Here is a 12,012-nt window from a genome sequence, read left to right as displayed (position 1 = left end):
TATATAAGACTTTTTTGTACCAGTGAGCATAATATGATTAACTAACATTGTCTGTAGTGTGCTATTGAACTGAAGTGTGTGTTATTAGAACAGACTGGAATGAATTAACTTGATTGGAAGGAAATTTGGATGAAATTTGATTTTATACATATGACATAAATTGGAGCTTTTTTTTTCTTGGAAATTACTGAGATGACATTTGTTGTGATTTGGAACTAGAGAAATAAATTGATCCATCTATCCACCCAGACATAATGTTGTATAAACATTTTTATTCCACAAAAATAGAGCTACACAGCAATTAAAAATCTCATAAACAGGCATTCGTGTTTTATTTACCATGGGGTTCATGAATTATCTATATAAAATTCTATGAATGAATGAACAACATACACAATATTTACATTGGAACTCAAAGTAACACATAAGAATCACACCTCAATACTTTCAATCAGAACTGTTCCAAATATACGACTTTTTACATTGCATAGCAGCCTTATTATTTTTTAATGCCTTCTTGTAATGTATCCACTACATATGAATAAATATGCACCTACAATAACGGGGTAATCAGTAGCTACTCTAAACATGAAAACAATTTGAAAAGAACGTACTAAGAAGCATGCAATACAAATAGTAAAGAAGAACAAAAATGGGAAATACTTCAAGACACAAGAAGCAGGCGTGGGCTTACCAAAGTTAAAGAACACGCTAACGCTAGACAGGCTCAGGCACGCTAAAATGAGGAAGCACATTGGACCACCAGCAGATTTGACCACAGGTGTTTTGTATTTGTGTATAAAGAGAGCAGATATGGCTGCTGTGAGACCTATGAAGATCAAAGCTCCGAGGTTGATCACCACAGCGCCACCATGTGAGAAAGGAACGTACTCCACCAGCCGCTCACTGCATGACGTACTTCCTGCTTCAGACCACTCCGTCTCCTTACAGCTGATGCAGTTGTTAGGATCCACTGTTGTAAACAACACATCTATAGTCAGAGCAACTATTTAGCTTTGCATGTTCTAACAAAATGTCTCTAATGGTTTGATTTTAACACATACAGTAAATGTCACCATATTTTACTCCTGAGCATTTTCTGTGTTAATGTGTTAGAGTTAGACTCAAAATAAAATATATTTTATACATGGGAAATGAGAAGCGGATGTATTAAAACAATGGGATCATCCTCAAATGTTTAAAATTATTATTTACCTGTACTATTAATGTAAGTTCCTCTTGGACAAATGGTACAATTGAAGCAGCATTTCTGGGTTCCTTCCTGATGTTTTGCAGACCCTTCAGGACACTCCTTTGAACAGAGCGACACAGGCACCTGTGCAAGTTCAGTATCAAGCAGAATAAAAACAAAAGAAACTAAAATTAATTCTCATAGTTACGATGGGACAAATTCACTAAGTCTGTTGGTTATTACCCTGTCCACAACGGAGGCAAACTCGGTTTAATCTGGCCTATCGAGGAAGATTCATATAGTTCCTAATTACCTTAATTTGGGTGTCCCACCCTGCTTCCCCCTGTGAATTAACCAGACCGAGGAGCCTTGTAGCCATCTAGGTTTCATAGAGCACACCCCTTAAAAGCTGCTCTCCCTCTATGATGCAACGTACACTTGTTTCTGAACCAGCTTAGTTCAGTAAGACAGATGACTTTTATGAGATTGGAAATTAAAACAAAAGAAGATATTTTAGTTACCCATATCTGCCAGAAAGTGCAATCCTTAAAAAGTTTTAAAAAATTGCATCTGTTACACTAAAACATTCTCATGGTAAAGGTGTGCTTTCTGTCTAATTTTCAACAAAAGATTATTTCGCTGCAAGAAAATTTATTTTGACGCTTTTAACGCTTCCTTCTGAAACACACAGGATTTAATTTTACTCCCATAATGAACTGATATTTGGTGGTTTGCCATTTCCTGTGCATGTGTTCTTCACATTGTATTTTATATCATGATTTCAGATCATGTTTACATGCAGTAACAAGAATATCAAATGCATAACATTTACCTCCCCATTTCCATGCCACTTGATTTTGCTCTTGTTGATGAAGAACTGGAGAGAAGGGGGGAACTTGTAAAAGCCGACCTCCTCTGCATCGCCGCTCTGGTTCCAGAAAACTATTGAATACGATCCGTACTTGGGGTCACCGTTCTCGTCAAACTGAATCCTCTGGTCCAGGAGTGTAAAATTTGATCTCCGTAGCTCTGTTAACATCTGCAGTTGGAAAAACAAAATCAGGTTACTTTTAAACGCAGAAGTATATTATTTCCAACTACCTTTACTTTAAATTAAGTGATATTAATTATGACTTAATTCAAAGTGGGTGTTAGATCTGCACTTTTCTTATTTGCTTCATATATCTTTTCTAAGATATTTAAATTTCAACTTAAAATTCAATTATTCATCCATTGTCTTCACCTGAAGTTTTTGTATATTTTCTATTATTCTTATGCCAGGGTGAGACTGCAAGATAATTAGTTGAATATTCAGAGATGACAACTAGATTGTCAGTGAAACGTTGACCAGGAGCCAACCAATGAGAATGGGAGAATATGGGGCAAGGAAATACACATTTAAGATTTTCTATATTTTTTTAAAATTTTAATTAAATTAGTCATTTAATGGAGTATAAACTCACCATGTGTGGTTGTACCTTTGTGTTTCTGTTACACTTGCCAGCTCCACATTGCAGGACAGTATGTAAAGCATGGGCGATGACATACACAGCAGTGTGAACAGAAAAAGAGAACGATGGGTCTGCATTGATGATATCTTCAGCTGTCACACTGGTGCAGTTGCAGACCTGATTGCAGAACTTTCCTTTATTTGCATCTTCCTGTTGAGACTGGGCTTTAAAAGAACGTATAAAATCACTGAAGCCTGGTATTGTTATTAATGGCTCAGCAATCCCAACTACAGTCCCAATTTTTCTGATTCCATCTTCTTTGGGAAGCTTCTTGTGTAAGGACCAGGCATCCACAGCTATCCACACTTTGTTGGTGACGTTGTGCTCTATGGCGGCCTTGATGAGGGCTTCAGCCGTCCGTTCTGTTGCAAAAACAATCGTGACATTAACCCCGAGTGGCTCAACAATTTGGAAAAGTTTTGTGTAATTTGTGTAAGTATCAAGGCCTTTTGTGTAGGCCAGACAGATCTCTGTTTTCTCGATGATGTTGATGAACAAATCCCGGCCGTCTCTGCCGTAATCATCATCAATGTGAAGGAAAGAAACCCAGCGCCAGTTGAATTCTTTCAAAATCATCAGAACAATCTCTATAACATCTTTGTTAGGATGTATTGTTCTTAAGAAAGATGGGAAATTAAGTTTCTTTGAAAAGGCAGAAGTGGCTGCTCCATAACTGACCTGTTAACGAGAAACTGGCATTGTTTATTCTAAAACATTGCTTTCTAAAATCAGAAAAAAGATTTGAAACTAATTAAAAAGGAACACCAAGTGTGTTACGTAATGTTAAGAACAATTGATGAGAGCTGAGATATTCACCAGAGGAATGAGATCCGTCATGAACAAAGGAGCAAAACTCAGCGTCGCTGTGCTGGTATACGTTCCAACCACTGCAATCATTTTTGACGAGTTCCTCAGTGATTCATTCCAAGGTTGGATGAAACCATTAACAGAGATGAGGTTAAAAATACCAGGGAAATTTTGTCTGTCTGAGCAGTGGTCAAATATTTCATAGCCAAGAGTTACACCTGGTAGTAAGTTTGTAGAGTTATTGATTTCCTCTACAGAGAATCTCATCATCTGAAATCTCCGATAACTTGATAGAATGAAAGGTTGGCTGTCAACAGAAAAAAAAGACAAGGATATAGTTTATTATTCATATTTAGGTTCCTGTAGGCACTCAGTACTTTAGCACTATAAATTGTATTGCACCTGAAAGGATTGCTTAGTCAAACATTTAGTTTCACAAAACACAAGGAAGGAAATTGTTAAATGTTTTCATGGTGCTTCAGTAAAGTTAAAGCTTGTAAGCCAAGCAAATTGTATTTGTTCATAAGACATCCATCAAAATAAAGTAAAATGACCCACCTTGCGCAGATGATGGTCTCTGGTCTGTCCCAAGAAATGCCATCACTGACTTGATGAATGTCAAAAAGTCCTCCAATAAAAAAATCTCCATCCAAAGCAAACTCTGAGGCTGAGACAGGCTCAGTCAAAGCCTGCAGTAAACATCCCAGCAGACAAATGTGAGTCCAAATCCTTTTCATTGTCGTCGATTTTGGTTACCACTCTGTTGTGAACTCCTTCCCGATTAGCCTTGTCTTTTACACTGAAGGTTGAACTTGGCTCATGAAGAGTTGAGCTCGGATAAGTATTTTACTAAGCTGGAGCTGAACATGTCATAAACATGACTGTCACATTTGATAAGTTGTAAATAAGCATGCAAAATATCTACAGCTGCCAAATACTTGTTCAATAAACAACACATTGTCTGTGTGCATGTCTGGTGCCACCAACGTGAATCAGTCTTCTCACCAGAGCTATTTTTAAATAAATAAAGAGTTAAAAAGAGAAAGAAATTTTGTTCTCACGCTCTTATGTCTATTTAAGGTTCAGGAAAACATATGTTTTAAAAAAAACAGTTGTTGCCAAAATTAAGCCTAATTTTATAAATTGTTACAAAAAATCAACTTTACAACGTATCCAGGATATCATGCTACTAAGGGACTGGCGCTTGGTGAATTGGAGGATGGTCCAGGGTTTTAGAGAGCAGAAAGCTTCTCATGTCATTGTGGGTCTTCCAGCTGAACAGTGGAGGCAAATTTGAAAGCTGATTGGTTAAAAAACAAAACAAAAATAAAAAAAGTTCTGTTGTTTCATAGTTTAATTAATGTAGTTCAGTACTAAAGGCCCTGAGCAGATTAGATTGCCCCTGGCAGCACTTAGAGAATGAAAAAAAATATGGATCATCCACAGAGACGTGCAGGAATCAGAGCAGCCAAGAGAAACATGACAAAAAAAGAGAATAGAATTGTGGAAGTAAATAAATTTTTAATTGAAAAAAAAAAGTTATAATTTAGGTTATAAATATTTGTTATGATAATGTTTAGGCCTGCAGAGGTCAGCCACTGATAAATGATGTCCTTCTACAGATAAACTGAGGAAATAAACAGCAAAAATACACAATATTAAAATCAGAAGAACTCAAAGTAATTTACAAAATTAAGTATGAGAAAACTTAGCATTCACAGATGAATACTTTTAATCAATAATGCTCTAGATAATCGATTTTTTATATACATAGCCCTATTAATTCTCTTTTAAATGCCTTAATATATAACTGTCATGAGCTGTGAAGATAAGAGAATTTACAGTTTAGTGTTACAACTACTCAGAGCTGAACCATAGCTCCAGGGGATCCAACTCCAGCACAAGAGACTACAGTAACACTTAAACTGTAGTTTGAAAAATATTTACCACAAGGTCAAGAGTCCCAGTCAGCTCTGAGGGAGCATCCAGGTTGGGTTAGACTTATCTAAGATCTTCTGTCTGCTGTCTTTTAATCTTCAGTTCTCTATTGATTTTTTAAAGATTTAGTTCAAATGCAATTTAGTGTATTCAATATGTTTTAACAGAGACAATACATGTTCATAGGCAACTTTGGAAAGGAATCTCTGTTTTTTGCCGAATATCAGCACTGCTTCTTCAGAAACATAGTTATTATAGATGATGGAGATCTATTGAACGCATCATTGAAAACCAGTCAGAAATAAATATGTCAAAGGGAATTAAAAACATAGCTAAACTGTGAGGTTATCAGGAAGATGTCTCACTGTAACTCTTAATAAGATTTAAGAAATACGGCTGTGTGTTTTTCTGTGGTTCAAAAACAATAATGTAACACTTTGGCAAGAAATACCAGAAGAGAAACGAGTAGAGGCTGCAAAGTATTGCCAGAGCATTAAGAGTTGAGGTGTACTGTGTGTGGTAAAGCAGGTGCGTTGTGGCGTATATGATCCAGATTATGACCAGCAACAGGAGGCAGAACGTTATCGATTTGGCCTCGTTGTAATTCTTTGGCAGCTCTTTTCCCATATAGGAGAAAATGAAGGAAAGACAGCACAATATTGAAAACAAAATCAGAAAACCAGACGTAGCTTGAAAATGTTGATCACAACAAAGTGTGATTGTTTTTGTCTCTGGAAGTGTAATATTGCCAGGCTTCGGGGGGGCCGAGGAATATCCAGTAATGAGTAAGCTTGCTTGAACGACTGATATGACAATAATGACCAACCACTGCCCATGGCATTTCTTCCACCAGCTGAGGAAGGTGGGGTAATCAGTAGCTACTCTAAACACGAAAACAATTTGAAAAGAACGTACTAAGAAGCATGCAATACAAATAGTAAAGAAGAACAAAAATGGGAAATACTTCAAGACACAAGAAGCAGGCGTGGGTTTACCAAAGTTAAAGAACACGCTAACGCTAGACAGGCTCAGGCACGCTAAAATGAGGAAGCACATTGGACCACCAGCAGATTTGACCACAGGTGTTTTGTAATTGTGTATAAAGAGAGCAGATATGGCTGCTGTGAGACCTATGAAGATCAAAGCTCCGAGGTTGATCACCACAGCGCCACCATGTGAGAAAGGAACGTACTCCACCAGCCGCTCACTGCATGACGTACTTCCTGCTTCAGACCACTCCGTCTCCTTACAGCTGATGCAGTTGTTAGGATCCACTGTTGTAAACAACACATCTATAGTCAGAGCAACTATTTAGCTTTGCATGTTCTAATAAAATGTCTCTAATGGTTTGATTTTAACACATACAGTAAATGTCACCATATTTTACTCCTGAGCATTTTCTGTGTTAATGTGTTAGAGTTAGACTCAAAATAAAATATATTTTATACATGGGAAATGAGAAGCGGATGTATTAAAACAATAAGATTATCTTCAAATGTTTAACATTTTTATTTACCTGTACTATTAATGTAAGTTCCTCTTGGACAAATGGTACAATTGAAGCAGCATTTCTGGGTTCCTTCCTGATACTTTGCAGACCCTTCAGGACACTCCTTTGAACAGAGCGACACAGGCACCTGTGCAAGTTCAGCATCAAGCAGAATAAAAACAAAAGAAACTAAAATTAATTCTCATAGTTACGATGGGACAAATTCACTAAGTCTGTTGGTTATTACCCTGTCCACAACGGAGGCAAACTCGGTTTAATCTGGCCTATCGAGGAAGATTCATATAGTTCCTAATTACCTTAATTTGGGTGTCCCACCCTGCTTCCCCCTGTGAATTAACCAGACCGAGGAGCCTTGTAGCCATCTAGGTTTCATAGAGCACACCCCTTAAAAGCTGCTCTCCCTCTATGATGCAACGTACACTTGTTTCTGAACCAGCTTAGTTCAGTAAGACAGATGACTTTTGAGATTGGAAATTAAAACAAAAGAAGATATTTTAGTTACCCATATCTGCCAGAAAGTGCAATCCTTAAAAAGTTTTAAAAAATTGCATCTGTTACACTAAAACATTCTCATGGTAAAGGTGTGCTTTCTGTCTAATTTTCAACAAAAGATTATTTCGCTGCAAGAAAATTTATTTTGACGCTTTTAACGCTTCCTTCTGAAACACACAGGATTTAATTTTACTCCCATAATGAACTGATATTTGGTGGTTTGCCATTTCCTGTGCATGTGTTCCTCACATTGCATTTTTTATCATGATTTCAGATCATGCTTACATGCAGTAACAAGAAAATCAAATGCATAACATTTACCTCCCCATTTCCATGCCACTTGATTTTGCTCTTGTTGATGAAGAACTGGAGAGAAGGGGGGAACTTGTAAAAGCCGACCTCCTCTGCATCGCCGCTCTGGTTCCAGAAAACTATTGAATACGATCCGTACTTGGGGTCACCGTTCTCGTCAAACTGAATCCTCTGGTCCAGGAGTGTAAAATTTGATCTCCGTAGCTCTGTTAACATCTGCAGTTGGAAAAACAAAATCAGGTTACTTTTAAATGGAGAAGTATATTATTTCCAACTACCTTTACTTTAAATTAAGTGATATTAATTATGACTTAATTCAAAGTGGTGTTAGATTTGCACTTTTCTTATTTGCTTCATATATCTTTTCTAAGATATTTAAATTTCAACTTAAAATTCAATTAATCATCCATTGTCTTCACCTGAAGTTTTTGTATATTTTCTATTATTCTTATGCCAGGGTGAGACTGCAAGATGATTAGTTGAATATTCAGAGATGACAACTAGATTGTCAGTGAAACGTTGACCAGGAGCCAACCAATGAGAATGGGAGAATATGGGGCAAGGAAATACACATTTAAGATTTTCTATATTTTTTTAAAATTTAAATTAAATTAGTCATTTAATGGAGTATAAACTCACCATGTGTGGTTGTTCCTTTGTGTTTCTGTTACACTTGCCAGCTCCACATTGCAGGACAGTATGTAAAGCATGGGCGATGGCATACACAGCAGTGTGAACAGAAAAAGAGAACGATGGGTCTGCATTGATGATATCTTCAGCTGTCACACTGGTGCAGTTGCAGACCTGATTGCAGAACTTTCCTTTATTTGCATCTTCCTGTTGAGACTGGGCTTTAAAAGAACGTATAAAATCACTGAAGCCTGGTATTGTTATTAATGGCTCAGCAATCCCAACTACAGTCCCAATTTTTCTGATTCCATCTTCTTTGGGAAGCTTCTTGTGTAAGGACCAGGCATCCACAGCTATCCACACTTTGTTGGTGACGTTGTGCTCTATGGCGGCCTTGATGAGGGCTTCAGCCGTCTGTTCTGTTGCAAAAACAATCGTGACATTAACTCCGAGTGGCTCAACAATTTGGAAAAGTTTTGTGTAATTTGTGTAAGTATCAAGGCCTTTTGTGTAGGCCAGACAGATCTCTGTTTTCTCGATGATGTTGATGAACAAATCCCGGCCGTCTCTGCCGTAATCATCATCAATGTGAAGGAATGAAACCCAGCGCCAGTTGAATTCTTTCAAAATCATCAGAACAATCTCTATAACATCTTTGTTAGGATGTATTGTTCTTAAGAAAGATGGGAAATTAAGTTTCTCTGAGAAGACAGAACTAGAAGCCCCATAACTGACCTGTTAATGAGAAATGGAGATACATTTTCTCAAAAATTACATAAAAAAAAAAGATCTTAAATAAACGAAATAAATACATACATTTAGTGTTAAGAACAATTGATGAGAGCTGAGATATTCACCAGAGGAATGAGATCCGTCATGAACAAAGGAGCAAAACTCAGCGTCGCTGTGCTGGTATACGTTCCAACCACTGCAATCATTTTTGACGAGTTCCTCAGTGATTCATTCCAAGGTTGGATGAAACCATTAACAGAGATGAGGTTAAAAATACCAGGGAAATTTTGTCTGTCTGAGCAGTGGTCAAATATTTCATAGCCAAGAGTTACACCTGGTAGTAAGTTTGTAGAGTTATTGATTTCCTCTACAGAGAATCTCATCATCTGAAATCTCCGATAACTTGATAGAATGAAAGGTTGGCTGTCAACAGAAAAAAAAGACAAAGATATAGCAGTGATTCTTGAGAATAGGGACAAAATGGGTTTAAATTTTCCCATAATTTTTTTTGCTATTTCTCAACATTATGTATGCAAATATGACAAATAATGTTTCCGAAATGTAAAGATGCTAAGGTCCAGGCTCCAAGTTGCAACATTTTTTTTTTTAAATTACATTTTTAATCAACCTGACCTAGAATGTTGTCATTACCATCTGACAAAAATAAATAAAAAATCATTTTAATGACCCTAATAGTGATATCTTTACTCATTTTACATATAAATGCTTCTCAAGAAACAAAAGAAATATTACTTAAAACCAAAAATAACAAAAAGTCCATCTGATGGAGGTGACAGTGCATGACAGAGTTGACACAGAACTGAAGGTGGTGACAAACTAGTGAATAAAATGAAAAACTTAGTACATGTGAAGTAATGCAATTCATGTAAAATACATTAAAATGAATTAATTGCACATTTAAGTGAGATCTGACAACAATTTCACTGAAAGAGTCACACAAACTCTGATGGAGTTGACAAAAAGCCAAACTACCTCAATTTATATGATGTTTTTCTGAAGGAGGCCATACTGTAGCTCGTCAGGTCCATGAAATCTTTACACTTTACCAAAATTAAGCTTTTATTTCACAAAATTTTATCAAAGTTTTGTAAATTATCAGTTATGGAGTTGACACATCATGGTTGTGACGAGCAACTAAGGAATAAAACAGAAGAAAAAACTAAAGAATAACATAAGCTAACCAGAGCTAACTAGCCCTGTTAGCAAAGGAAGAGAAAAGACGACGTCATGGGGTCCTCAGAAGTTCTGGTGCCCCCCAATAATGCCTGATTTTTTTTTTACATTCTTTTCATGTCTGACGGTGTTGACAAAAACTAGGGACAAATTTCAATGGAGTTGGAAAATATATAAAAATGATTTTTAATTCAATTCATTGATATCTCTATAATTATTTATATGACTACTTATACTTAATTGTCACAGTATATAATTTTAGTATTTCTTTAATTGTTTTAAACTATTATAATGTGTTGAGTTCTGCTTCTGGACAAGGGCTTTTACAGGCATCATCCACCAACTACAATATTTAAAATAAAAAATATTCAGCAAATACCAGGAAAATATACATTGTTGTGCTCACATGACCCAGGTTAGTTGAGTCAGATATTTGAAAAAAATATATTTTGTGTATATTTTATTCAAATTTTGTGCTTTATCCATAGGACCTGTTTTGTCCCTATTCTCAAGAATCACTTTGTGTTGTGTGTATACCCTGGACATAAGGACTATGAATTTTAGAACAGCTGAAAGGATTGCTTAGTCAAACATTAAGGTTGGATATTAAATCTTGTCTGGACTTAATATCAGGATTTCCTCCTGAAGGAGGAGGAATCCAAATCCTCACATTTTTCATTTGTTTAATCATGTCAAGATATCTATCAAAGTAAAATGACCCACCTTGAGCAGATGATGGTCTCTGGTCTGTCCCAAGAAATGCCATCATTGACTCGATGAATGTCAAAAAGTCCTCCAATAAAAAAATCTCCATCCAAAGCAAACTCTGAGGCTGAGACAGGCTCAGTCAAAGCTTGCAGTAAACATCCCAGCAGACAAATGTGAGTCCAAATCCTTTTCATTGTCGTCGATTTTGGTTACCACTCTGTTGTGAACTCCTTCCCCATTTGCCTCGTCTTTTACACTAAAGGTTGAACTTGGCTCATGAAGAGTTCTCATAAAAAAGCCCTCATAAAAATTTTAATAAACTGTAGGTGCACTAGCGACATGACTGTCACATTTGATAAGTTACAAATAAGCATGCAAAATATCTGCTGCTGCCAAATACTTGTTCAATAAACAACACATTGTCTGTTCTTTCTGGTCTGATACCACCAACATGAATCGGTCTTCTGAGCAGAGCCATTTTTATTTAAACATATAAAGAGTTTTAAAAGAAAAAGAGATTTAGTTCTCACGCTCTTATGTCTAATATTGGGGAAAGAAAGTCTTTTGAATAAAAAACAGTAGCCGCCGAACTAAGTCTGATTTTATAACCATACAGTACTCAACTTACAAGGTTGCTTCTAAGGGACTGGTGCTTTGTAAATTGGAGGATGGTCCAGCGTAGAGACTTCAGTCATCCAAAGTAGCTCTAAGGTTATGGAGAATCACTTCATTAGTGAGATTCTAATCTTACATTAGAGGTTATACCAGGGGTGGGCAATCCTGGTCGTCGAGGGCCGGTGTCCTGCAACTCTTAGACGTCTCCCTGGTCCAACACACCTGAACCCAACAGCTGAATCACCTCCTCAGTGCAGTCAGGTTTCTCCGGAGTCCTGCTAACGACCTCATTACTTGTGACTTATTACTGGACTCTGTTTAGTTCAAACATTTCGGAAACCAATCACCTCAGGAGAAGCTGGGCAAGATGC

General features: G+C 36.8%; 2 protein-coding genes across 2 annotated transcripts; both read right to left on the bottom strand.

Annotated features, from left to right (window-relative positions):
* Positions 1-252: 252 nt before the first annotated feature.
* Positions 253-4,714, bottom strand: LOC148158471 (taste receptor type 1 member 1-like). Its single transcript, XM_088007435.1, has 6 exons — positions 4,069-4,714; positions 3,520-3,817; positions 2,656-3,381; positions 2,025-2,231; positions 1,216-1,336; positions 253-973 (listed from the first exon to the last, which is right to left on the bottom strand). The coding sequence occupies exons 1-6, from the start codon at positions 4,245-4,247 to the stop codon at positions 507-509; spliced, it is 1,998 nt and encodes a 665-aa protein (XP_087863561.1). The 5' UTR covers positions 4,248-4,714; the 3' UTR covers positions 253-506.
* Positions 4,715-4,846: 132 nt separating this feature from the next.
* On the bottom strand, positions 4,847-11,336 carry LOC106912251 (taste receptor type 1 member 1-like). Its single transcript, XM_088007433.1, has 6 exons — positions 11,042-11,336; positions 9,250-9,547; positions 8,402-9,127; positions 7,772-7,978; positions 6,965-7,085; positions 4,847-6,722 (listed from the first exon to the last, which is right to left on the bottom strand). Exons 1-6 carry the CDS (start codon positions 11,218-11,220, stop codon positions 5,797-5,799), a joined length of 2,457 nt encoding a protein of 818 aa, XP_087863559.1. The 5' UTR covers positions 11,221-11,336; the 3' UTR covers positions 4,847-5,796.
* Between the last annotated feature and the right edge of the window lie 676 nt (positions 11,337-12,012).

This window comes from Poecilia mexicana, unplaced genomic scaffold, assembly GCF_051168715.1.
Source record: "Poecilia mexicana isolate PSO_F unplaced genomic scaffold, ASM5116871v1 scaffold_7, whole genome shotgun sequence".
Classification (NCBI taxonomy): Eukaryota; Metazoa; Chordata; class Actinopteri; order Cyprinodontiformes; family Poeciliidae; genus Poecilia; species Poecilia mexicana.
This window is presented reverse-complemented; position numbering and strand designations above follow the sequence as displayed.